The 26,122-nt window shown below is 44.3% G+C and overlaps 9 protein-coding genes across 9 annotated transcripts; 5 read left to right on the forward strand and 4 right to left on the reverse strand.

Moving 5' to 3' along the window:
* Nucleotides 1–13: 13 nt before the first annotated feature.
* On the forward strand, nt 14–847 carry C8R40DRAFT_1068155 (uncharacterized protein; the record flags this gene model as incomplete). Its single annotated transcript, XM_046225977.1, has 2 exons — nt 14–608; nt 660–847. 2 exons carry the CDS (start codon nt 14–16, stop codon nt 845–847), a joined length of 783 nt encoding a protein of 260 aa, XP_046088003.1.
* On the reverse strand, nt 660–5,880 carry C8R40DRAFT_1182825 (urea carboxylase; the record flags this gene model as incomplete). Its single annotated transcript, XM_046232976.1, has 20 exons — nt 660–1,247; nt 1,305–1,384; nt 1,435–1,550; nt 1,608–1,646; nt 1,710–1,748; nt 1,794–1,952; nt 2,016–2,078; nt 2,147–2,194; nt 2,265–2,549; nt 2,600–2,746; nt 2,803–3,052; nt 3,117–3,535; nt 3,610–4,042; nt 4,105–4,337; nt 4,409–4,669; nt 4,738–4,808; nt 4,867–4,932; nt 4,996–5,113; nt 5,175–5,243; nt 5,299–5,880. The coding sequence occupies 20 exons, from the start codon at nt 5,878–5,880 to the stop codon at nt 1,012–1,014; spliced, it is 3,714 nt and encodes a 1,237-aa protein (XP_046088004.1). The 3' UTR covers nt 660–1,011.
* Nucleotides 5,881–5,884: 4 nt separating this feature from the next.
* On the reverse strand, nt 5,885–7,540 carry C8R40DRAFT_1096374 (lactam utilization protein lamb). Its single transcript, XM_046227736.1, has 10 exons — nt 7,216–7,540; nt 7,131–7,151; nt 7,003–7,067; nt 6,821–6,941; nt 6,689–6,769; nt 6,455–6,629; nt 6,341–6,392; nt 6,252–6,291; nt 6,095–6,202; nt 5,885–6,040 (listed from the first exon to the last, which is right to left on the reverse strand). Exons 1-10 carry the CDS (start codon nt 7,279–7,281, stop codon nt 5,966–5,968), a joined length of 804 nt encoding a protein of 267 aa, XP_046088005.1. The 5' UTR covers nt 7,282–7,540; the 3' UTR covers nt 5,885–5,965.
* Nucleotides 7,541–9,874: 2,334 nt separating this feature from the next.
* On the reverse strand, nt 9,875–13,255 carry C8R40DRAFT_81445 (uncharacterized protein). Its single transcript, XM_046236309.1, has 20 exons — nt 12,751–13,255; nt 12,637–12,700; nt 12,224–12,571; nt 12,028–12,160; nt 11,736–11,973; nt 11,556–11,679; nt 11,439–11,502; nt 11,279–11,385; nt 11,118–11,224; nt 11,002–11,060; nt 10,936–10,949; nt 10,872–10,880; nt 10,705–10,812; nt 10,558–10,628; nt 10,462–10,505; nt 10,387–10,403; nt 10,293–10,325; nt 10,220–10,243; nt 10,110–10,167; nt 9,875–10,062 (listed from the first exon to the last, which is right to left on the reverse strand). Exons 1-20 carry the CDS (start codon nt 13,063–13,065, stop codon nt 10,041–10,043), a joined length of 1,959 nt encoding a protein of 652 aa, XP_046088006.1. The 5' UTR covers nt 13,066–13,255; the 3' UTR covers nt 9,875–10,040.
* A 457-nt stretch (nt 13,256–13,712) lies between these two features.
* On the forward strand, nt 13,713–16,045 carry C8R40DRAFT_1144530 (PLP-dependent transferase). The gene is made up of 7 exons (XM_046229500.1): nt 13,713–13,964; nt 14,020–14,268; nt 14,336–14,762; nt 14,816–14,901; nt 14,953–15,146; nt 15,209–15,367; nt 15,428–16,045. The coding sequence occupies exons 1-7, from the start codon at nt 13,862–13,864 to the stop codon at nt 15,551–15,553; spliced, it is 1,344 nt and encodes a 447-aa protein (XP_046088007.1). The 5' UTR covers nt 13,713–13,861; the 3' UTR covers nt 15,554–16,045.
* Nucleotides 16,046–17,496, forward strand: C8R40DRAFT_1096415 (uncharacterized protein). Its single transcript, XM_046227737.1, has 4 exons — nt 16,046–16,205; nt 16,265–16,273; nt 16,325–16,878; nt 16,934–17,496. Exons 1-4 carry the CDS (start codon nt 16,198–16,200, stop codon nt 17,434–17,436), a joined length of 1,074 nt encoding a protein of 357 aa, XP_046088008.1. The 5' UTR covers nt 16,046–16,197; the 3' UTR covers nt 17,437–17,496.
* On the reverse strand, nt 17,230–19,520 carry C8R40DRAFT_81428 (uncharacterized protein). Its single transcript, XM_046236307.1, has 5 exons — nt 19,237–19,520; nt 19,055–19,188; nt 18,851–19,004; nt 18,629–18,793; nt 17,230–18,556 (listed from the first exon to the last, which is right to left on the reverse strand). Exons 1-5 carry the CDS (start codon nt 19,306–19,308, stop codon nt 17,534–17,536), a joined length of 1,548 nt encoding a protein of 515 aa, XP_046088009.1. The 5' UTR covers nt 19,309–19,520; the 3' UTR covers nt 17,230–17,533.
* Nucleotides 19,521–23,161: 3,641 nt separating this feature from the next.
* C8R40DRAFT_1159840 (putative halogenase) lies at nt 23,162–25,334 on the forward strand (the record flags this gene model as incomplete). Its single annotated transcript, XM_046229941.1, has 12 exons — nt 23,162–23,179; nt 23,229–23,301; nt 23,352–23,491; nt 23,546–23,588; nt 23,641–23,687; nt 23,743–24,088; nt 24,146–24,184; nt 24,237–24,488; nt 24,548–24,701; nt 24,761–24,873; nt 24,933–25,031; nt 25,081–25,334. 12 exons carry the CDS (start codon nt 23,162–23,164, stop codon nt 25,332–25,334), a joined length of 1,578 nt encoding a protein of 525 aa, XP_046088010.1.
* A 179-nt stretch (nt 25,335–25,513) lies between these two features.
* On the forward strand, nt 25,514–26,071 carry C8R40DRAFT_81482 (uncharacterized protein). Its single transcript, XM_046236315.1, has 3 exons — nt 25,514–25,626; nt 25,686–25,758; nt 25,813–26,071. The coding sequence occupies exons 1-3, from the start codon at nt 25,546–25,548 to the stop codon at nt 26,004–26,006; spliced, it is 348 nt and encodes a 115-aa protein (XP_046088011.1). The 5' UTR covers nt 25,514–25,545; the 3' UTR covers nt 26,007–26,071.
* The last annotated feature ends 51 nt before the right edge of the window (nt 26,072–26,122 follow it).

The following is a 26,122-nucleotide window of genomic DNA, read 5'->3' on the forward strand; positions in this document are numbered from 1 at the left end:
TGGGTCCCCACAAATGGCAGAGGTAGAAGACGACGGGATGGGCGGTCGACTCAATGGTTCAGCAATAGGGGCTGGAGTCGTCGCACCGTATCCCCTACATCATCCGACCACGTCCCCAACACGTTCAGCTGCAAGCCCGCCACCTTCTGCTAGATCATGGGGTAACTCATCAGACGCACAACATAGCCTGTATAATGGTCATGTAGCTGATTGGCGTGGGCCCTCTCCGGGTCCTTCGATACCAACACAATATACAGGCGGTTCGGGTTCTGCAGCTCCTCCTTCATCGTACTCACACGGAATGATTTCAAATCTTCCTCCAGGAGCTTCGCCTGGTCCGGCCGGTCCAGGTACACCGAGCAGTGCATATGCATACCCTGGTGCTACAGGAACTCACGGACGTCGGTACTCTGCCGGTACCTCAGCATCCTCTGGAGATCGTCAACCTTTGTACGCAGCCGCTGCAACTGGCAGCGCGAGCAGTTCAACTGGTGGCGGTAGCGTACAGAATAGCGGTCGGTTTGCTGTCGCAAACCCTGATGACGGAACATACGCTGGTGGGTTCAATGAAGATGCCCGTAGAGCGTATATTACTGGCGGGCCAAGTGGTGAGTCACGTTTGATATAACTCTGACATCCATGTCTAATTCCTTGTATAGGTAAATCACCTACTGGCCCTTCGCAATCTCGTCCCCGTGAAGTGCTCGTACACGAAGACGGTGGACGAATCGAAAATGCCGACACCACGCCTGAGTCTGAGGGACCTGAAGAAATACCACCAACTTATGACAGCCTTCTTGGTGCTGCAGGCATGGCTTCTAGGTCCGAAAAACAAAATCGCTCTTAATCTTCAGATGACCAATGAATGATAATAACGAACTAATGGAATATGTATGATATATTACCACACTGATCGTTCCGAATAACTTCAGGCATTCAAGTATGCAGTCAATATTTGCCTTGCTTGCTTCTAGCCGTGTTCTTGTAATAACACATAGACTTTTCATTTGCTTACTCCAAGAAAAATAGGTTGTCTCCTGCATTGACTTGTTCTCCTTCTTGAACACCTTTTCCGAAAGCTTTGATGATTCGTCCTACATGCTGCCTTCCTGCTTTCACAGGAATCTGTGTTTTCATTGCTTCTAGGATGACCAGGGTTTCATCCTCGTGCTGAATTGTTGTTCCAGACTGAACCAATATTTTCCAGATCATGGCAGAAAGTGGAGCAGTAAAATGGACAAGACCGTCTAAAGGATATTCATGTTTAGTGCAATTAATGAAGGGTATGACTTGCGAGGCCATACCCGAATTGATCTGAGTAGTTTCCGAATGTCTAGAATGATTTCTCTGTTCCTTCAACCATTCCTCAAGGAGCAATTGTTCTCTATTCTTGGTCAGCATCTGTGCCCTTCTGAGTTGTGATCGATGACTTACTTTTGCTCTTGCTGAAGAACTGCCTTTGTTTGTTTATTCCGGAAGGCAGAAGTTTCTGTTTCAATTGAGTTTATAAAGTCGGTATAATCTTTCAAGGAAAATATGCAATTCTCCATCTGGATGAAGAATGGATAAGTGTAAGGTAGAAATATCGGTACAAATTTGGCATTTACCTTGAATGAATATTGTCCTGCGTCGAACTGTTGCTCCAACTAAGCCACATGAATAACATAATTTACTAGCAACGACAATAATTAGTCTGAGTTTTCACACACCTTTTGGTACTCTTCTTCCTTGATAACTTCAAAGTGTATCTGGTAGAGATTAATGACTGTTATCTCTTTGAACCTCAGTCATACCTGGTCAAATGGTTGCAACATCCAAGGTTTATCAGGAGAGAAATTGCTTCCCTGGCCCCAGGTCTGCCAAGCTGGTAAAGTTCTGCCATATAATTGATATCCACCGGGAGATTCAACAGGATATATTGCTGAAACCAGACCTGCAAGCCCTACTGCACCCTGTTGGTGTTATGGGAATCTATAAGCTGATAACATAGTACCTCCAAGTTAACAGGTACTTACTCTGGGTGTATAAGTCCTCGATGGGTTCATTTTTTGTCCGACTAATCTACATCTTGGATCAATCTTTATGGAGCAACAAATTCAAGAAAATCACTGAGAACACTTGGAATACTTATCTATCTAGTACTCACGGGAACAGTGAAAGGGCAGGATAGATAAAACCCCACACCAAGCACAAGCTGTATGCAATGTATCATGGTGAGATATTCAATCAAGCTTTGAATGAATAATCATAAAACCGCAACTTACATGATCTGAAGCAACAATCTTTTTGAGTGCAATTTGAGAGCTTCCTAATCCATTATTCTGTGCAAGGTATTCAACATTGCTAGGCAAGTAAACAGCATTGTTACGGATGGTCTTCATATACTGCAAGATTGCATCATTGCACCATTGGTCATTCAAAACCAAGGGAAATGTGAAGCGTCGACCTGGAAAATACAAATTTGTCACAGAATTTGGTAGAGCTCTAGCAGCCTGTGCTAAAACTGTCAAAACCTCTCTTTGGGTAATTGTTTTAGGGTCAAAATAGCACTGAAAATTTTCTCAGCCTTGAACCCCTTCAAAAGTAAGAAGTACCCAACCATTGTTGACCGGATACAAGGCGAGAACTTTTCAATGCCAGTAACTCCTTGCTTCAGGACCTCCAGCTCAAAAGCATGGATGCAGGCCCGCATGGTAAGATCTAGATGCATTGGCCCATACTCTACTAGTATTGTTGAATCTCCAGCCTGTTCAATGTGTTATATCAAATGAAGAATATGTCAAATTTTAATCAAAGACAAACCTGACGGAAAACCACCTTGGGATTTTGAGAAGTAGGATATATTGTGAGAAGTTTTGGATTGAAGTGATGCATATCATGTTCCATCAATGAACCAGCAAGTGGCATAGGAGGACAATCATGGTGGTTGGACAGAGAGTATTCAACATTATTAATCCAGCTTTCCAAAATGTTGCTCAATTGTTTGGCACTGTCCCAGGTCATTGGTATAAATTTGATTGTATCTCCAGGGCTCAGTTGCCCAAGTATCCACCTATGATGAGAATATTGATAAGTATAACTCCATGTTGTGCAAAAGAATTGAATCTTGAGCCTACATGTTACATGAGGCAACTGTACACAGACAAACATATCCTCCCATATCTGGACCTTCTTTTGTTAAAATGACTGGTGTGTCACCATTGATATTGATTGTTCCAGGTGCATAAGCATTATCAAGGATGTTGCTTGGATGAGAGCCACCATCTCCCCCATTTGTTCTAGCCCATGGAATTTTCTCTGAGCCTTCTAATCTAATGCCTTGCCTATTACTGGAACCACTAACTTGCCAGTTAATGTTGAATATCTTCTCTGTTGATTCCACAAATTCCAGATCATTGTGTGGGCCATTCAGGACATATATTGTCCATTTCTTTGGATACTGTGGAACTATATCCTTAGGCAGTGTAGGCAAAGGGAGAATCAGAGTGTCTGTGTTAGCAATGGCTATATGATCACCAATCATGAGTTGTCTGCCCTATTGATAATGTAGAGAAGCAAATTAGATATGTGAGGAGTTCTGTGCTCAAGTTCAGTAAAAGTTAATCTGACCTGATAGCCTCCAAACTTAATGGAGGTTGACTTTGATCCCAAATATTTTGGTATCTGTGGGAAGCCCCCCCTACAAGCAATGTAATTTCTGAAACCAGGGGTTGCAGCCTCTCTAGTCTGTAATCTGAGTATTGTATCTTGTGCAACCTCTATTGCAGTCCATGTATCGTGAATTGCATCATTGACCTCCACTATGACATCTTTCCCAGTTACTGCAATCACAGCTTTAGCATGGAAATGCAAAATGAGATCCATGCCTGCAACTATAACTGTCTCCATTGCTTCAGTGTTCTGGTCATTTCCGACCAGAATGTTGGCAAGTCTAAATGCAGTAGGATCCATGGGGCCGCTAACAGGTATGCCCAGGCCAACAAGGCGCCCAGGCAAATCTTGGACAGTTGTTTCTAATCCCGGTGATAAGACAGTAAATGCACTAGCCATAATAAATGTCATTATTGTAGGAAGTAACAGTAAAATTACAACATTTGAGCTCACCATGGTACATATTTAAATCTCTTCAGAAATTCAGTGGTTGTTTTCCCTTCCTGAAAGTCAATATTTGTGATAATTTGTGCCAAATAATCCAGATTATTTGGTGGACCTTGGATCTTAGCTAAAGCCAAGGTAGTAGACATCCTATCGAGAGCTTCTGCTCTGCTTGATCCTATCACCACAAGTTTGCACAGTAGAGGATCAAATTGTGGTGTCACTACAGTCCCTGTAGAAATCTGAAAGCATGTGTTGTACAAAAATGAAAAATATCACTATATGAATCTTGTGAAACAGTTGTATCACTTACCCAAGACTCCACCCTAAGCCAAGAAGGATGACCACATTCAAGGTTGACTAGCTGGAGGATTCCAGAGCATGGCTTGAAAGAATCAAAAGGAGTTTCGGAATAAATTCTAGCCTCGATAGCATGTGCTTGATGAGCATTTGTCTTGTTAGAAAAGTTCTCCTGCAATAAGAACAGTTCATTTCTGCGCTGTGACAATCCATAATCAATCATCATTTTGATGATATCAATATCATATAAGGCTTCTGTCAGTGGGTGTTCAACCTGTGTTTACTAGAGTAAATCATGATTGCATAATATTGGAACAATTAGAAGCCAAGCCTCAAGCTGACCTGAATCCGGGTGTTCATCTCCAAGAAAAAATGCCTGGTTGATTGATCATCCACAATGAACTCAACAGTCCCTGTTTCAATCCATATCAAGATTTGAAGTGCTAAACTCACAGCTAAGATAAGACCTACCTGCAGAGCCATATTGAATCAGTCTACCCAGTTGCAATGCATCATTTATGAGAGCAATTTGCACTTCTAATAACAAAAACAAATTTTTATCATCAATCTGAGTATTAGTGTTCTTATGTTTGAACTTGCCTGGATGAGAAAGGCAAAATGGACTGGGTGACTCTTCTATGATCTTCTGATGCCGCCTCTGAATACTGCATTCCCGCTCTCCCATATCTACTACAGCACCTCTCCCATCTCCAAATATCTACAGAGAGAATTCATTCATTTATGCAAGTTAACATCTACTGATGGAATGAAATTCTGACCTGCACCTCAATATGATGAGCTGAAGGAAAATAATGTTCAATGAACAAGCCAGGATTTTGGAACAATGCCTTGTACAACACTGTTAGGAGTTCAATGAATTTGGCCTGAGTAAAATTCTTGTACCTCTGCATGTTGACTTGTACGTGAAAATGCTTGAAATAGTTCTGGTTCATCATTGCAAACAACTAGTCCCAGTCCTCCTCCTCCTGCAGTTGCTTTCAAAATCACAGGGAATCCCACCTGATGTGCTACAGTAACTGCTTCTTCTTCATCCTTGACTAATCCTTTCGAGCCTGGAACAATGGCAATTCCAGCTGCCTCAGCAACATGCCTTGCTTCATGTTTGTTTCCCATGGTCTTGATTATATCTGAACTCGGGCCAAGCCAGGTGATACCGTTCTCTACAACCGTTCTCGCAAACTCCTCATTTTCAGAAAGAAATCCGTAGCCTGGATGTAGAAGGGTAACTGAATAGCTCCTGCAAATTGAGATAATCACTTTGCTGTCACAGTATGCCCTGGATTCCGACTGGCCAGACACAAGAGGAAGAGCGACGGTTTCATCTGCAAGGGTAACATGCGGAGCAAGTGCATCGGAAGGAGTGTAGATAGTTAGTGTCGCTAGTCCTATCTCTTTTGCAGTCCGAAGGATCCGGACAGCGATTTCACCTCGATTGGCAATGAGAAGCTTTTCGCCTTCATACATGATGTTCGAAAGGAAGAAGAAAACAAATTAGAAGGACTGTTTAAATATTTATCGACACTTGAGTGATCAAAAACATAAGGCTGATTCACACAAAATATCCGGCCAAACGGTTACTTTCGTCAACTAAGGATTTCACAAGCCGCGCATTTTCTACTGCACCCTACAACAAGTGAAGAAAGATAAGCCAAGCCGACTGAAGATTGACCACACATACGGGCGTGTCTGAATGGCAGCATATGGTGACTTCATTGATGTTACGGCCCAAAGGAATGACAGTGTTTGCATTGGTTGAGACTTCATGGTATTTGAGTAACCTCTCCACCTGAGAAACACAGTCAGTCGTGATTGGATACAACAAGAGACCTGTTTACGCGGTCACAGATAGTATCATGTTTCACAGGAGCGTGGATTCTTGGGAGCGAGATCAGGAATAATGATCAGTGAAAAATATAGTACTTACTGAGTAATGATAAGTTCACCGGATTGACTGTAATCGAGGTCGGCGAACCATTCTGTATTATCTTGGTCATTCAACAGCGCCACCACAAGACTACAAGGATACAAGGATACATACCTGGAATAAATCGGACACCCAAATCTTCGGCAGCTGTTTGGTGCGCGGTCCCTGCTAGTCCAACAAAAGCTATTTGATGATCTTCAGTAGAAAAGATTTTACAGACGCTGACTGCAGCGCGTGCTAACTCGTCAGATCTAGCTGTTTGTCCATAGATCGCACCGTGAGGTTTAATCTAATGGAGCGAGGAATATAAATTCAGCGCGTGACGTGGATAGATAGACGGCAACTTACATGGTTCAACACCAAGCCATATCTTTGAAGAAACCCACATAATGCGCCCACTTGATAAACGAAACAAGATATAAGCTCCTCCTATTCAAAACCTTATAAGATAAGAAGAATGACCATGGGATGTGGGTTTACCAGTTTCATTTTCATTTCTCTGCGCCCGAAACCTTGTCTGTCGGGCAATGATGGATGCGCGCCAACAAGTACAGAGTGCTCCTTTGCCAACCGTACAGTTTTGTCCATTACTGAGAAGTCACTGATGAAAGCGAGGAATCCGTTCAAAGAATTTACCAGAATATTAGATTGAAGCAGCGTACGATGCATGGAATCCACAAGCTACATTGGCGAGATGGATGGTTTTCATCAACGCCTCATCGTCACTCTATCCCAGTACCGGAACTGTTCGAAGAGGATCTTTGAACTTCAAAAAGCTGGGATGGCTTACGATTGTGTAGAGAGAAAATCCCTGGAATGGGATTAGCGATTCTCGTCTATACAGGTCTCTACTATGCGGCATGATCCAACCTCACCTCTCCCATATCACAGTTCACGGTAGCTTTGAGAGGGGACATGCTGGAAGGTTCTTGCGTTGTCATGAGGAGAAGGAGAAATAGAGTTATCAGTGGATTGAGCTGTGTACAAATCTGCTCCGCTCAAATCTATGTACATAGTGAAAACCGAGAAACAAATGCCATTCCGAGGGTTCGGCGCGTGAATTTTCCTGCGAGCAGATTCTCATCTGGCCCTATCTGGAATTTGCTTCAGATGACTGGGAGCTGGGAGTCTCTGGGAGCAATGTAGTGTGGAAGAAGGCTGGGAATTCTATAAGCGCCATCTGTAGCGGCCGTCATCAGGTGACGAAGGAGAACCTGCCTTGGACTCGGACGCAGAGGACGACAACCCCGGTAAGTGAACCCGCAGGTGTGTTTTACTCTACAAATAATTGCCGCGCCTAACAAATATTTAACTTGGTTTGCTCAGGCTCTTAGTATCCTATAGCCGCTTCCATGCTCTCTTACTACTAGTCGCGGTATTCCCGACACAAGACCAAACTACGGTAATGACTTCGATGTAATATACATGAACGACCATGACAACCCATTGCTACCGCAAAGTTTCCGAAACTCTCAAAATCCCGTCGTTGCCCCCGATAACGAAAGTTTCAGATATCAAATATCGCCACGAACTTTCTGAAACAACTCATTTTCCAATAAAGTATCAACAACTTATCCGGTCTCCGAAACGGCGAATTTGGGTACCAAATCACCATTGTACATCGATCTGAGGTTTGCAATAACGACAAGAAACGACGAGATCATCACCATGGACTAGCCAGACATCCTCTTTTCTGAAGCAATCAAAGCACCGAAAATAAATTCAAGTCTCATCAGCTCGCTCCATCCCCTTCGCGTTTCTGTTCTCGTTTCTCCCCGAGTCTTTGCTTGTATTTCCTACGAATTTGGACTTCGCTCTTCACCCTCCTTTGCATCTCTCCTACGTGGATCCTTCTCCGATTCTCCTCCTCACCTTTCTGCACTATCGTTGTCACCAAACCGAACCACTCTTAGTTACCTCGTTTCACGATTGTATTGTGTATTATCCCGAACTTAATGGATGCTATCAACTTGGACTCCAGATTTCAGCTTTGAGAGTGGTGTATTTCAAATCAACTTGCAATTTCCTCGATTCTACATGCAAGTGTCTTTTGAGTTGAGTCGGTCTATCGATGCGTACATACATGAGTATTATACTAAATCTATACAGGGTACTAAGAAATACTGAATCGTAGATAGGTAAAAATTGAACTACGGATGATGCCAGTGTGGTCATGAAGATGGTATGTATGCAAAGTCAGTGTACATATGTAAAGCAAGCGTTCAAAGTGTGTAATAATATACAACAGATAGTGCAAGGAGAAAGTATTTCAAAGAGAGCGAAGAGCGCGTACCACGTCTGCAGGATTTTCCTCTTCCCAACGTTTACCCGCCTTCTCCCATAACCACTGTCTGACACTACCATGTGTCCTTGTGCTGGATCTGGGGTCCGCAGTCGAATGTTTAACAGCGTAAAGCGCCATTGCAGGATCCCAGAGCTCCTCTTTTTCCGAGTCTCCCGACTCTGTACCAGTATCAGGGTTGCGATGGGCATTTTCGTCGAGTTCTTTCAATCGTTGCGCAATCATAGAGTCTTCCCTTCCCTTCCCTTTCCTTCGTACTGTGTCCGGCTGAGACATCTCCCAATTACGAGCACGCTGCATGGGCACGGGTGCGAGAGGGACGAGATCCTGAGGTATTGTTTCTCCAAGGTGCCGCTGCAGTTTTGTAATGCGCTTCTCCCTCGCAGTCCTCGGCGTAGGCGGAGCCTGCAGTATTGATGTTGGACTTGATGATAAGGGGAGTTTAGAGCTGGATGCACGTGAAGGACGATTCAAAACATCGGAGGAAGTGTCGAGAGTCAACAATATAGAGGGATGTTTGCGTTTCTGGTAATTTGGTTTCGGAAACGAAGTTCGTCGCGAATTTGTAGGTGGAGTGCCGGGAGATTCGAGTAGTGGAGGTGGAGCAGGAAGGGGACGAGGAGGAAGAGTCCTACTGGGGCTTGCGGTGGGAGACCTATCCGGGGTTGGTGGTCTAGGCAGGGGTCGAGGGTAGCTCTGTGCATTAGTTTTGGTATCTAAGTGAACAAGACAGTGAGACGATCAGGCGAAATTTTTGAGAGATAGAGACGCGAAGTTACTAGAAGAATTCGGGTGCGATTTACGCGATGGTGTATGATAGTACATGCGTCGAGGTAAAAAAAGGTCTGTTGCTGCAAGAGGATGAGAGCCTCATGTGGTGGTGGTGGGCTTGACTTAAGGACTAAGGACTTCCTTGACGGTAGCAAATCATCAAACCGACACAAGCTGTGCTGACGCTAAAAGATTAGGATCTCTCTCAAAAAACAAATTGCAAATCGTCGAAAAATCCGAGAATCGTACTTTCTGAATCACAGAATCTATCGTTTATGGTAAATATAGCTCATTTTCTTCTAAATCGGAAGCGAAAAAAGAACACGTACTTCATTATGAGCACGCCGCAATTCCCGAATAGTCGAAAAAGTGAGCCATGGTTCGGGGCCCGCCTTTCAAGAATTGATGGCGTGTATAAGCCTGTATAAGCGCAACCGTTACCAAGAGGATGAATAGAGCACTGCCTTCGATACGAAACAATTATATTTCATGCTCCAAAGCGTGCATGCGAATATGAATACGGCGATAGCGAATATGGCTTAAATCAATCTCAGTCACGCCTCCCTCTACTCTGATCATACCGGGGCCATACTCAGGCCTACTCAGGCTTTGATGATTATTATCATCTCATGGAAACAGTTGGCTTGCCCTGAGTACAGTGAGATAAGTACAGTTGAATCTGAAATGCGGACTTACGCGTAAACCCACAAATTCTGAGGGTTGTTATAGGTTTCGAGAGTAAAAGGAAAACGCACTGGAACGAGAAAGCGTTAGTTTAGCCTCGGCTGCCTGCGCTGTCAACTCACATTTGGGAAGCTCGGAAAGGAACGCTGTCGGTTATATTAGTACTATACAAAAGAGGATAGCGCGGATACCCACCAATTGGAATGCTTTCGTTGAGCCAACTCCAAGCTAGGATATGATGGCATGGTCAGAGATCTTCACTAGTGCGATGCGATAAATCATAACTCACCAGTACGCCAGTTATGCCTTCGTTTTGAGAAGCAGTTAGTGCTCTTGACCACCACCGTCGTTTACAGTCACCCACCTGAAGTCTCCTGAGACTAGCAAGTCGGGAGGTGCCAGAGGATCCTGCAAAAGGAAAAGATTACAACGCTTCCTCAAAATAAAGGACGCAACTGACGTCCTTCAACCCTGCAGTCTTTATCTCCGTATCAATATCAGCCCATTCCAAAACCTGATTTCCTGCCATTCCTAGACACATTCAAGGTTCAGCTGATTTGTTCTCTTTTGTTTCCTGATCCGTTTCCTGGATTAAATTCGATTTCACCTTTAAATTCGACATTCTCTCCAGGCTTTCCGCCAAATACTGCAATTTTCGTTTGTAATCTCTCATTCATAAGAGTACTAAACATTGCACAAGTGGATGCGCAATTCCCTGATTTTCAATCCGTTGTTAACGTATGTTTCGAGAATTCGACCAAAACAACTACCGACCATTGCTCACTGTGAATGATGCTGGGGTGTGAGTGTAAATTTGGACCACAAGCAAGGCATATACCTATGGCCACGCTCCTGGAATTCAAAATAGTCAGAAGAGTTCAACTTGAGGTAGGTCTAATTTTACTCTGTGGGGAAAGGAGGATCTTCAGGTATCGTCTGAGTGAATGACAACTGGCATGTATCCTACAACCGAGCCCTGTCAGTACCCATGTGAGACGGACCAAAATGGTATCTACCCACATGGAAGCGTTGAGAAGTTGGTTCGTTAACGGCGTTGACGGTAAAAGGTAGCGAAGGGTCGATGTAGTCGTAGCTCGCAGGCATTTCCGTGTCGTTCAAGAAAGCCCCTGAGTAAGCGATCGATGAAACAGAATATATGAATATGCAGAGGAAACACGCACAGTTGTCTGCTGAGTAGAAGGTGATTGTATCATCATTTCCGAGAGCAATATCCGCCGCTACAATTTTTTGTGCCAGAAGGTTTGCACGGTTAGTTGATACAAATCCACTGAATGATACTGACATTTGGTAATGATTGAGGCAAGTATTAGAGAAACTTACGGATACCCAATATTTGAGCCTGCAAGATACTGGAATAGAAATTGCCCCAGACAGACAAATCCCCCTGTGAAACAAACTTAAATACTAAAACTTCAACAGGGCGGGGCGTTGGCTTACCACCGTTGTTGGTCAAATCAATCAACAGCCGTGATACACCTGCACTCTGGAACGCAGATATCGCTGCGACGGTGTCCGCTTGGAACTGATCAAAGTCATCCGGCTCAAAGGATCCGACGAACATCTTGAATTGTGAAGTGATTAGAAGCAAACGTCTTCTAAGTGCAGAATTTTACTCACCACCCCAGTTATATTATCAGGAAGAATAAAATTCTTGATCACGTCCTCACTCCCGTCTACTTGGGGAGCAGTCGGAAGGAATTGCGGAGGTAGCCCGATTGCACTGTCGTTTGATTTGTCGATAATATTACCTTTGGCAAGCCGTCTACGGGGAGTCTCAGTCAAGCGTCTGGTAAGGCCGGAGGTCCGCAGGTCCACGCCATTCGTATCTGAATTCGCGGCACAGTTGTTTTCCCAGCTATCCAAAGCACAAATGAGCCGGAGGAACCACAGTTGAGGAGAGGGCACGTACTAAGAAGCCTGATCTGTGAACGCCACACCCAGGAAGCTAGCTATGAAAGGTATAGTGACAGTCTCTTCTGTGGTAGAATTCGCAACGATGAGTTTGACCTCCAGAGAAGTCTGTTTAACTCCGGTGGGGCCGGCTGTACGAGAAAGGAAATTAGAGCTTTCTTCCGTTTCTACGACCATACCAAAAGAATATTCACCTAAATCACCCAGCCTCTGCGAGAAGTCGGTCCCGGAAATCCGATAACTCGAAAAGACAGAGTTCACTCGTACCCCGTGGTCAAGATAATTGCCAGAAACAGTGTCTGCCACGAAGTCGGCGTAATCGTATGGGTCCTGCCCTTCGATACTTGTGATTTGTGCTCCAGAGAGTCTCTGCCAGTCGAATCCCATCTCTTCAAGTAAGTCCGTGTAGCTTGTTCCAATCAAGTTAATGAAGTCAACGGAATCTGGCGCGATATAGACACCCTGTGTACCATTTAATTCTACATTGATGAAAGGGGCCGGAAGAATATTTTGCCAATTGGTATAACAATTCGTAAACCAGCCTGGATATTAAAAGTAGAAGGATAGTGAGATGAGAAGAGAAATTGGTCAGGAGAAATCATATTACGCGTATGCCCGTCATTTAGCTGTGTGGTGAAATCGTACAGGTCAATATTGAAATCATAGTCTGTCTAAGCACAAAATTAGCGTGAATCCAACGACCAGCCAGACGGATGCTCGCCTCATACTGAGTCGTGTTGATCCGGGTCAAATTTGCTCGTATGTTGTTCGTGGATTCCTGGAAGGGGGCCGGCGAATCCAGATACCAATTTTCAAAGGTATAAAAGTCAAAAACCCGTGAGACGGTGGTGAGGACATTTTGGCGGAGAGTCTCGTTGAAAGGAAAGGATTTTTCGCATGCCAGCACATCAGCCGGGAGAGCGAATAATTTACCTGCGATTGCCCCGCATGGATCAGAAGGTGCTGGAGCTGCGACAGCTTTGTGGTAGGAAGCCAATGCGACCGTCAGAGACGCTACAACTTGTAACGTGAACATATTCGACTCGGAAAAGTGGGAATTTGAATCTTTTCTTCAAGATGCAAAGCATGTTGTATTTATATACTATGACCGCGCGGTTTCTCCTATCATCAGTGGGCATTACGAGGCGTCTTTACATGTGAGCTATGAGCGATCCGTGAAAGTCGAGCTTGGGATCCTTGAGATAACAAAGGATTCAAATGAAAGTTTTGAGGAGTGTCAACCTGAGCAAATCAATTCTAGTCCATATGGCGCTTCAGGGGACATCAAGAACGGGAAGAATAGAGCATCGGTGGTCACCAGAACTTTATCGCATTCGTGCTTCAAACGTAGAAGGATCGAACAGAAGGAAGGCGTTATATTCAGACCAGTATAGATGAGGACATATGAGAGCGAAGCAAAGACCCCGATTTTCTAGCCTACTACACAGAGAGAAGAATGAGGATGCTTCCGATGGGCATAGTGGGAGCATACGCACCAAAGTATTTTGGATCACCTTGCCACAAGGACGTGAGTTCAAAATACGAAAATTGGTAAACTGTACGCGCAGACAAGGTGAGAAATGCCCAGAAACGCCACCGTGTAACGTGTTGTTTTCAGAAGGCTGAGCTTGACGCCAAAAGTTACGCGATTGAGCGCTACTGACAACGTTAACGCTCTTTTAAACTTCGACGAAATGTTGAACTGGACTCTAACCAGCTCTAATGGACTCTTTTCGGAAATTTCCTTAATCGAAGAAAAATTCACATCCCATGCGATGTCGGAATTCGTTGTTTTTCCCAGCTAGGATTTGTCTTATTCTTGTTCTTCGGTGATGGCAAACGTAGTCAGTCAGTATGAGTCTAAACCTCCTCCTTTCGGTCACGAAATGCGCAAATGCTTTTCGTTCGATCCAGAGTACATTAATATGAACCATGGTATGTGCTCGAAATCATTTTTCAAAAAGTTATTTGTGTTCATTATCATTTCAAGGATCATATGGATCTCTCCCGTCGCCTGTAGCAGAAGCCATCAAACCGTACTACGCGCTGGCAGAGGCAAATCCCGATCTTTTCCACCGATTCACCTCTATCGATCTCATCCGTGATGTTCGAAAACGTATAGCCAAGTTTATCGGTGCAGCGCACACTGAGGAAGTCGTATTTGTACCGAATGCATCTCATGGGCTGAATACTATCCTGAGGAGCTTTATCTGGGAAGAAGGCGATATAATCAGCAGCTGTGAGGCCGTCTTTCTTTTTCCGTTTCGAATACAGCATTAATACAGCGAATTTGAATTCGGACTCAGGCAACACGACCTATAACTCCATTTCGAGAACAGCCGAATATATCTCCGATATCCCTCCACATCCCGAGGTTGTTCAATTCACCCTCCTTTTCCCGACTTCACATTCCGAAATCATCCAAAATTGGCGTGCATATGTTAGATCTCTCAACGAAATGCGCGACCAATCAGCTCAAAAACTGGGCCGGCGTCCCAAGATCGTCGCAATAATTGATTCTATCATCTCGGTGCCTGGCGCTCTGCTACCTTGGAAAGAGATGGTTAAGATATGTAAGGAGGAGGATGTCTGGAGTGTCGTCGATGGAGCTCATTCAATCGGACAAGAGTTAGACTTGAATCTCGCTGAGGCGAATCCCGATTTTTGGGTCACGAACTGTCACAAATGGATGTACGCTAAACGAGGTTGCGCATTGTTGTATGTTCCTAAACGGTACGTTACTAGCTTGGTTTTCACTGTTAGAAATATTGACCTCTATCGTTCAGCAATCAGCACATCATCAAGGCCTCTTTTCCGACCTCTCATGCTTACAAAAAAGGCGGTGGGTCCAACTTCGTCGAGCAGTTCGAGTGTGAGTTCCTTGGTATATCGACTTTTGTTATTCATCTCATATTATCTGTAGGGAACGGCACGATTGATTTTGTACCTTACATTAGCGCGTCTTGCGCACTTGACTTTCGCGCCTGGCTAGGAGGAGAACACGTCATTAACGATTATTGCCATCGGATTGCCCTCGAAGGAGGGAAGAGACTCGCTCAAATTTTGGGAACAGAGATAATAGACCAAGATCAAGACTTTCAATTCACTCTGAGCATGGTGAGCCTTTATTGTATTTTTAAACAGCATGCCCTAACTAGTTACTTCGTTTATGTACATAGGTGAACGTCGCCGTCCCATTCCCACCTACAATGTCCTCCGCTTTTGAAATTGATATGGCATTTCGGCGGAAGTTACTCATCAAGAGGAAGATATATCCCGCTTTTTTCTATCACAACGGAAAATGGTGGATTCGTTGTAGTGCACAGATCTGGTCGCAGGTCAGTCGGCTGTCTACTTTTACTTATCCAAGTCCGTCTCACTGTCGGTCCTCATTCCAGGTGGAAGATTTTGAAGTGTTAGGCCAAGCGATTTTGGAAGCGTCGAAAGAGATTTTAGAAGAGTTTGGTGATGGTACAGAAAAGAAGACGATGGGTATCGAGGATAAGGTTGAAAAAGTAAATTAGTCTAATGCGGCGCGTATATTTGGACTATGCTTTCTTTCCATCTCATAACTTGTACTTATACAGTTGTGTCGGGTTGTTAAATGGAAGCTTGACCGCATATACTATGATATAGCTAAACTAAGTTATCCTTAGTATCAGTTTCACTCGCTCAACAGGGAACGCAGCATAGGTAGACAGCTAAGGTTTGTTAATATAGTTGAACAACCATCTTATCGTGAGTGCTTATTTACTCGGACCTTTTTCGCGCCACAAATCACTGTTCCCTTGTAATCGCAATCGTCGTCGTGGACAAACCAGTGATTTCGTGGATCCGGACTCATCGATCGCTACCTAGTATGCATAATGATATGTTTGTGCCAATTATCATTGCAGTTGGAAGTGAAATTTACTGTGTATAAAACACAGATAGATACAAGTTATCGTATCGATATCGATATTTCTTACACCTTATTGTATTACTGATGTACGCCGCCCAGCGCCTGATTAGGTATGTACAACACGTTTTGCTTTGTTCTTCCTCTAGTCTTCTATACCTATAAGCACTTCTATGAGGATCGCTTCTTTGCCTCAAGTGCAACGTTGACTCAGAGTTTATAATACGGCTTTGTTGGGAGGTTTTCTGTAACGTTGACACCGGGTTGACGATGAATGGGTACGTTTTATCCCCTTACATATTTGATCATCTGAATTCAATCCTCACGCGCCCAACAGAAATAGTCCGTCAGTACTCTTGATATCCTTGGGTTTCAACGTGTTCTTACATTCATGCAGATACGGATGGCCTACAGGAAATATTCAAAGACCACAAAGCGTTGATCACGGCCATTGGTCAAGCGGGCCTCCAACACCTTATCCTCAATTCGCTCAGAAACTTCCTACAGTAACTGCACCTCATTTGCATCCAATTCCAGGAACTCCGAGCTGGGTTTTGACACCTTTACCATCACATTTTCCGTTACCTGCCCCCCATTATCATTACCAAACTTCCCCACCCGAAGTGAATGAACTTCCGCCCTTGACTCCAGATTCAAATAGTGGAGAAGACGGAAATCTTCCTGTCGTTGTATCAAATCCAACACCTTGGGGTCTACCGCCATATGGCTATTCAGCATCTCCCTTCCCTGTTATGCCTGTCATGGGACATCGGCATCATCATCAACATCCTTCAATGCGAGTTCCTCTGTATTCAGCTAGACTGCGCGCTTCAAGTGAAAGCACTATTCCGATTTTGCACATTCCTCGCTGGCGAATCAAAGGCCGTCCATCCCATTGGAGATCTGGGTATAAACCTAGTGCAAGTACCCGCGTAAAAATTTGCTTTTCAAGTATGTTTCTTCGGTTCTTTTGTGTTTATACGTTGACATTGATTTAATCTGATAGAACCGATCTGTGCCTCTTCTGTTCATACGTTACACGAACTTATCTCGTATAAGTTTCCTCGACAGTTCCCCTTGCAACTGGATCTTCGACATCCATATACGATGACCCTATTTCACAATCCCGAGCGCTATTCCAATATAGTTGATTTACATCAGCTTGCTACTAGTCCTCCAACGCACGAAATGCAGTTGTATCATCCCCTTTTACCTTGGCACGTCGACATCAGGGCTAGTACTCCAAGCGGTATCACCATCGGCGACATCTTGCAGCAATTGTGTAACAGCCTCAGAACGCAAATTGAGGAAACTGATTACTCCAATGATGTTCTAACCTGGGATGAAAAGCATCAGATTGTAGACACTTACTGTCTGCGGAATGGTGGGTTACCGAGGAGCTTGGCAGAGGGGATATGTAGAGTTGACTTTCTTGGTCCCGATGTACTCTTTCGAGGATTGACTAAGACAAGAGAAGGATGGCTAATCAAAACAACCAGTCTCTATTGAAATATGATACAGTACCTCTTTCTTGGACATTAAGCTAATAATAATTTTACTGAACTACATACCCATTTCGAAACAGATCGTTCACCTGAAACAGACATCAAGATCCAATGGTGAAGAACGGTCTCTTCAGGACATCATTGGCTTCCATTTCCGCTTCCTGCGCTTCCCTAATCCTGCCAAGATTATACAAACAAAAAGACACCCGTGTGAGTGCTTTATGCAGAGTCCGGATGTTCCTCACTCGTTCGTGGGTGTGAGGATCAGTGGAGTTGAACCTGTAGGCAAGCATTACCGCCTTCCGCGAAATGGAAAGAGCCTCCTCGTGGCTCCCATTGTCAGAGAGAATGAATGAGAGGTTTACAAGAGCATTTGCTAGATCCATGCCAAATGCATCAGGGTCCTCCCTCTCCAGAATGGTAAAGTGGTGAACAGCTTCTTCTGCAGCAGCCAAGGCAGAAGTCAGATTTCTTGACCTCTGAATAGTATTATTAAGAATGACATTCGGATTTAAAGATGAATTGCCTGAAAACTTGGGTTTCGGGGGTTCGCTCTGGAGCACGGACAGATTGTACAAGGCCGTTGCCAGATCTACCCTACATGCCTTGTCCTCCTTGAAAGCTAACTTGTAGAGCGCGATGCTCTCCGAAAGTACCGCGGTCAACTCTGCACTGACTTGAGTCCCCGCGAGATGAGAGTCGACATGAATGTCTTTGAGACAGCGAGTAAGGTAAGTGAGGGATCTGGCCAACGCCGCAGTGGTCGTAACACTCTTGTCCGTTGCATAAGTTATTCGTCTGAGCGCAACGGCTTTCCTGCCTGGAATTAAGGCTTCAGACAAATGCTGGTGCGATCTGAGACGTTTACACTCGGAGTCGAGTTCGTTGGCCTGGTATTCATAACGTGGATTGGCACTCATGGAGGTCACACTGTTTTCTGACTTCAATGAGGAGAGGAAACCCATGAACCTAGGTCGCCCAAGAGCAAAGGTCTTCGGCTCTTTCGGTGACGTGTTTTTGCTGATCGGTACCACGGCAGTTGAGCTGTATTTGCTTACTTGGATGGAAAGTTCCTTAGACCTGGAGATCATTCTGGAAGGGGTGATCCCCGTCTTCGAAAAGCTCTTGAGAGCAACGCCGGGGACATTGAGTGCATTGATGCTACTGTTGGAGCTACTGTCACTTGTAGTACGTACCTGAAGGGGTATCGCAATTGGCGCTTTGGCGAGGTCGCGATCCACAACCGTGCCGTTATTAATGCTATTACGGACTTGTGTCCTTCGGAGTAATTCGTCCAGTTTACGATTGATTTGTACACTGTGATCTCCGAGTTTGCGCTCAATTCGAATAGTGCCTAGTGCCTGCAAGAGTGAATAAATCAACGTTTGCAAAAACATTTCGAAGATAGTGCCACGAACGCCGAATTCCTGGAAACAATATGAAATCTGCGTTTCTACCTCCTGGAGAGCTGATGCGATCGAGTCTTTCAAAAACCACTCTTTCAACTTCACACGGAGCCCAGAAGTGGGGCTTGTAGATTCCAGACACTTGTCCAGGATTCTTTGGAGATTGCTGTCGAAGTCAATTGATAACGAAAAGTAATACTTGAATAATCGTCTCACGTTTTCAGCTTGTTGACCACGATTATCAATTCCGGAGATGACTTCGTGATCTTTCTTGACTCGGCCTTTAACTGCCTCAACGAACTTGTGATGCGATTGACCAGCAGGCGATGGGCCTCCCGATTGTATTTAATCTACATAGACGGTCATTAATTACAAGAAACCACTTGATTCATACACACCTGCTCGATGATAGTTTTCACCTGGAACGCAATAGATACAGTAGTGGATACGAGAGCAAACACCTCCGCCATGCTTGGCACCGCCAAAATGACGGGGTTGTAGAGGTTTGTAGATGATTCAGTAAAGAGTTAGAGGAGGGGAAGAAGACGGATATAGAGGTACACATGACATTCATTGAAGTCATTGCCACGGAGAACTCGAAGCTAATTGGAAGAGGTATACATAGCGGGTCCAGTTTGGTTCCAGGGGAAGAGAATAATTTTCTTGCTCGGCACAAAAGACCGAATCGCCGTTCGGACCACCAGTGTACGACACAGTTGAGCGAATTGAACGTGCGGAGATTTGAACGTCTATGTTCCATGCAAGCGAGCTTCAAGATCGTGTATCTAACATGGTAAGTCATAACTGAAGGAGGAGCAAACAGCAAGCGAGAGATAGCACTGACCAAGAAGTTCAGGCAGGATTTGTTCCCAATGGTAAAGTGCGATGCTCATCAAGATTTAGTAGCGTCCTGCAAGTCTCTAATGCCAGCGAATATGTGTATGCTAAGTATACTTTGAGTCCGTATATCTAAGTAGCCTGAACATCCCGTTTTCTCAAGGAGCAAGAAAGGGATGAAGAGTGCAGGCGGCTGCAGGAGGTCATGAGTGAAATTCAGCTGTTCAGGTAGGTTATGGAATTCAAACAGGTGTTGAATCATTTGAGGGGGACGAAGAAAAGTCGACAGGTTGACCAGGTCCGATGTGCGATCTGCAGACTGAATACTGAGCGAGTTTACAGCTTGAACCCGTTCATAACAACGTCGCCGTTACTATAAGTGATGAGGCAACTAGCGCTCTGTTACATACTGCAATCTCACGTAAGTCTTTTAGTGATGATCTTTCTCTTCCCAGCTCTTCCCTTTCTTATGGTACTGACCTATAGATCCGTCTTCAACGTCGCTCATATATACAAGATGGCGACGGGGACCTACTTTCCAACTCTATGGAAGATACAAGGCAGTTCCCAAAGTAAATCTTCCCATTTCCGGCTTTTTTCTGAAATCTTCTCATCATCCGATACTTCGCCAGAAATGACATGACCTTTCCGAGCAATCTGGCGTTCAAAAATACTTGATGTCCAATGGACGTTTTCAGTCTCAGTTCACCGAAATCACCTAATTGAATCTATTCCTTCTCCGACTTGGGCACGCCTTGTGGGGGCACTGCATATTCTCATACTCGTCCACCAAAAGGTTGCTTTCCATTTCCGCCACACACGGACCTTCACTCGTAAGTATTTCATCTCCATAATATCCTTCGATTACAGCAATTTGCTGAAGAAAAATTCAACTCTTTCGGTGAACTCACCGTTTGTATAATAGGTCTCATAGACAAGAATCTCTCCCTTCCAAAGCATCTTCAATAGCCCTCAACGACATGAATACTGCCACAGACCCTCTGAGCTCAAACATCGATTCCTCCTCCTACTATCTACGCCCAGGCAATATCATGAGCGAAAAATACAATCTTTCGGACCACATGTGTGATCACTATGATTCGCATTATCTTGTACTGTTCATAACCCTCGATTTGTTTCGTTGCTGATATTTAGTTATAGGTTCGATGCGGCTGCCCAAATGACAGGCCGCCTTATCATCCTATGTATTCCTTGGACGATGCCTACCATAGGGAGTGGTGTGCGAAGTGTATGGCATTTTGCTATCAGCCTCCACACTGCAAATATACGACTCAGCCAAAACGTCGACTTATCCACCCATTATTACTTGCCATTTTACTCAAGCTCATCGCTCGTAAGTTACGGTTGTGAACCCTTTTAGCCGTACTTATCTTTATTCTGCAGGAATTTTCAAGCCTTTCAGAGGATGCATTTAACCTTTGGTTTTTTGTCGCATGAATTTCTCGTATATGAATGTCTCTAAGTATTGCCTGCGCCGCTGCCACCTCTCTCAGGGTTGAGTCCTGTTGACCTCGATTGATGCGCCACCTTCCGCCACCGTACTGCATGAACAAGTTCATCGCTCCCGATTGCTTATTATTTTAGATAGCCAATTTGTATGTATTCAATCTACGTATCCAAGTAATGTAGTGTTTCTGTCTTTATCATATATATGATGATCACAATGGCATTGTTGCTCTACATCTACATGGTTCTGTATTTGGAGTGCTTGATCGACTGTATTAAAGAACATGTACATATATGTGCTGATCCCTGTAGTGCTCAGATATGAAATCAAAGAGGAAGTAAAATAAGACTCGTACTAATTCGACGACGGGGGCGTTTCACAAGAAAGAATTTGCGAAAAACCGCACGGGACAAATCATAGCTCGTAAGAAGAATCGACCGCTTCAGTTCTGAGAAAAGATATGTACATCAATTCTGAGGTACGATGTTGGTTTCATTAGACCGTAAGTATATGAGTTCAATGATGTGAAACTACGTAGCAAGTTTTGCAGAAAATGTTCTGGTGTCAGGCATGTGCTAGAACCATTGGCATCACCTCAAAAACTTTCTCGTAGGCTTAAAGGGGTTTGCTTTAGGTGTAACTTTCACGGAGTGTTTGCGGAATTTTTTGAGGTAGTTACTTGAAAGGTCTGTTGCCCAGAATCATGATGGATGAGATCTCATTGATATCGGGAATACTAACATCTACACAAAGCCTTATAGAGCTGTTGTTTTAAATGAAGTCTTGACGGCCTGACAGAACACATCACTTTACCAAACAGTCGCGCGCGAGGTTCTATGTATGTACCACTGGAAATGAATCCTGAGAACCGATTGCTCTTGGACTCTCCTGGATGTTTTGAAAGCACATTGGATATCATAAATAAACCTGAATACACCTTGAATTTCAGTGCAACTTGAATATAGCTTTGTTTGAAGGACCTACCTACTCTTTAAATACTGTTCGAAATCTCGGATTTGTTTGTCTGTCCAATACATTTTACCCCGAGAAGGATTTTTGGCAAATCAAGCCCTTTGAGAGCCTTTGAGCCCGAGCCCGAGCCCGACGAGAGCTCAATCGGAGTAAAATGACTTGGACAAACAAATAGGAATAAACAGCTAATTAGCACTTCGCACTGTATCAGACTGTATCTCAAGTTCAAGTCGATTCGCTCCCTTGCAAGTTGCACAGTCCAGCCCTCACAGATGCATAATGAAGGTGCCAAACTGCTATCGGTGATACGTGAACCCTGTGAATCCCAATCTATCTGCTTATGGTTGGCGACATTCCAACCGAAAATTATGTATCTAGCTTTGAGAGGCTTTGAGTCCTCCCCATCTCCGACTCCATTCTTTCTACTTGAATGAATGATAGATCACTATGGTAAGACTCTTGGAAGGAATGTAGACCAAATATCTCCTAAGACACTAACCCTTACGTGAAATTTCTTTTTGTTTTTTTTATTCTTCAACTTATCAGGACAGTTGACTGTTAACATGCGCAGACGGCCTAGCGAGTTGGAAACAAGCCACTGATACTATGTTCACAATGGGAATCGATCATGCTGAATCAACAGAGTACGTGGTTTGAGTAGTTAGTCTCTTCAGCTCCATTTTACTAACTACTCACGGCATTTAGTCCTGATTTAGAGAGTAGTTCGGAGACTTCGGTTAATACGTCGATCTGCTCCAAACTAGCACACTGCCCTCCATGTTCGAGAAGGTTTTGGCATGTAGACAACTCTTAGCGGTGAGTTTTACAATTAGTGTACCTGGTTTTCGTTCTACATTCTCATATGTTCCGCGGTCGATTCTGGAATGTAGCGTCGTTCAATGTTTCTTCACTGACACGCTTTGCACGCTAGCTTGATGTGGATGACTTACATTCCATCCGACTACTCCATACATTTGAGCACGGTATAAATTCGTCTGCGCCCTTCCTCTCAAATTTCAGATTGCCACTCCCCATCGCAATACCCAATGGGAATCCCAATTGTTGTATGTGTACAGAACTATATCTGCGTGCTGTGCTGAAGTTGTTCACAAGCCCAAATCGACTAAAATCCTAGTTATAGGTGGAGGTCCTGCCGGGGCATATACCGCTTCTGTTCTTGCCAGAGGTAAGCTGAATATTCATGTATACTTCGTGTGTGCTCATCAAGTGATTTAGAGGGATTTCAAGTGACTGTTTTTGAGAAAGACCATTTTCCGAGATACCATGTTGGAGAAAGTATGCTACCCTCCTTCAATGCTTTCCTTGAATTCGTTGGCGCGAAAGAAAAGGTCAAGAAATGCGGCTTCGTTATGAAGGTATCAATCAAATTCTTATATGGTTCGAACAAGAATGGTAACAATATGTCCTAGCCTGGAGCAGCAATCAAGTTAAATCAATACAAGAGAGAAGGATGTATGTATTTCTTTCTTAGTTCTCGATACTGCAACCGCTCAAATCTTAGCAGACACCAATTTTATCCAATTCAACCTCGAGAATAGTGCCTGGAACTTAGTATGTCTCATTCGAATCGTACGAAAAAGTTGCGGCTGACCACTCCGTTCTACAGTTACGTTCTGAATTTGACGACCTTCTACTGAAGCACGCCGCAGAATGCGGCGCTCAAGTGCACAATGGGGTGATCATCGACGAAATCCATTTCTCGAAGACAGACAAAACTCGCCCCATATCAGCTTCTTGGAGCTCAAAGTATGGTAGTCAAACCGGTACTATTTCCTTCGATTGGCTGGTAGATGCTTCTGGACGGAATGGCATAATGTCGACAAAATATTTGAAGAGCCGCAAATTCAACGAGTCTCTTCGCAATATTGCGACCTGGGGATACTGGAGAGGTGCTGGTGTTTATTCACCTGGAACCGATCGGGAGAACGCTCCTTGGTTTGAGGCTCTCACAGGTTCGTATCGCCGCGCTTCGTCACGGCATAAAGTATATTAATACTTTTCAATTGCAGACGAAACGGGATGGGCTTGGTTCATACCCCTTCATAATGGTAAATCCAACGATTTTTCCGAAAAGAGATGGCATTAGTAATCGAAACGTAGGCACGGTGTCGGTCGGAGTTGTCGTATCCGAGAAATCAAATCGTATCAAAAAATCTAGGATCCAAGCCTCCTCCGACAAAGACACCACTGTGGCCCACTATCTCGAGCAACTCAAGCTGGCACCTGGAGTCCTACGCCTTCTTGGAGATGCCACGTTCAATGGTCTAACCAGAAGTGCCGGCGACTACAGCTATTCTTCGAAGTCGAATCACTATGCTGGAAACCATTATCGCATTGCAGGAGATGCTGGCGGTACGTCCCAGGTTTTATCAAACACTAAAACGCAAACAAGAAACTGAAATTACGAAAAGCCTTCATTGACCCTCTATTCTCATCAGGAATTCATTTAGCGTTTACGGGTGGACTCGCAGCAGCAGCTTCAATTGCTTCCTCTATCAGAGGGGACTGCACCGAAGCCGAAGCAATTGCATTCCACAATGCCAAAATAGGAACGGCTTACACCAGGTGATGATCTGAAAAAAATACAATCTGATACATAATATGCATGGCTCAAATCGTATCAGGTTTCTTGTTGTGGTGTGGGCGGTATACAAGCAGATGAAGTCCCAGACAGCGCCGATCCTCGCTGAAGTTGACGAGGACAACTTTGACCGTGCATTTGATTTCCTTAGACCAGGTGCGTATTCGGTTCTCTTCACTTGATGATGTATCATTCAATGCTTCCGAAATGATCAGTCATTCAAGGAGGAGCAGAAGCTGACCCTCATCTCACTGAAAACGAACTGAACGAAGCGCTCGAATTTTGTGAGCATGGCGTCGGTCCTGCAAGTCCAGGTATATTACACATTTGCATGTTAGAATTTACGATGAATGATTATCTTAGATCTTTTTGCGAACGTCGCTCAACGTATTGACCCAGAGCTACTCACTCCTAATGCTCCTTTGATGAGCGCGAAGGAAGTCGATGCAATCACCGGAGAAGACGAAGAAGCCAAACAAGTTCTTCGAAAGCATAACTCTAACAAGGCTCTCAGTATCGCGTTTGATTATCAGCACAATTTTCGCAATGAGATTCTGAATGGGATGTATGTACATTTAGAGAAGGGGGAGCTTGGTTTACGACGTATATGCGACTGAAGGCGTTAAACGCCTCAAAAGACTTTATAAGATTTAACGAAACGTATCATTTTTCTGAGTTTGTAACTATCTATGCCCATTAATGTCGTAGCACGTCGTGGTCTATCTGACGTGTCAGTCCAGGCCAGTCCTCCAATCTATGCCGCACATTCAACAAACTTCTTTCATTGAAAGTCCGTTTCAACCCTCCCACTTGTTCCGCTCGATAAAGATGAACAACAAGCGAATACTGACGGACATCTCAGCTCGGAAGGTGTCTGCTCGAGGCGAAGAAAAACTAGCTACTACAGTAGTTTGGTCATTCCTGTCATCATTCCGTTCCCAAAACAAAAGTTCTCATGAATTCTTAAGGTGGTGATCGGAACGACGAAAACCTTAGGCAATGTGCCAAGCTATATCTTGAGACTGGCTAAAACTTATGATGGTGAGCTTCTTGAACCAAGCAAGCAATTATTGATGTACTCATCGGGAGTCGAAGTGTGTTCCAATGGTAGCCACGCCGGAGTGTTATTGAAACGGACCCCGGTCCGATTTCGTTTGCCCTCACTCTTACTTTTCAGAAATTTCTCTTCGACCACCACGCCCAACCTGGTTATACTAATTGTTTCCCTCGCGGCTTTGCTCGACATAGGTCGGCATAAACTCCACTGGTGGGTATATCATAAACCCTAATTTGCCATTCTGGTCCTGCATCGATACGAAAACACGTGCCCTCTGATTGTTGTTCCACTGGCCAAGTTTTTTCAGATCATTGGCTCACTCTCCTTCCTGTTATTTCCTCTAACTTC

The sequence above is a fragment of the Lentinula edodes genome (genome assembly GCF_021015755.1).
Source record: "Lentinula edodes strain Le(Bin) 0899 ss11 chromosome Unknown C8R40scaffold_11, whole genome shotgun sequence".
In the NCBI taxonomy this organism is placed as follows: Eukaryota; Fungi; Basidiomycota; class Agaricomycetes; order Agaricales; family Omphalotaceae; genus Lentinula; species Lentinula edodes.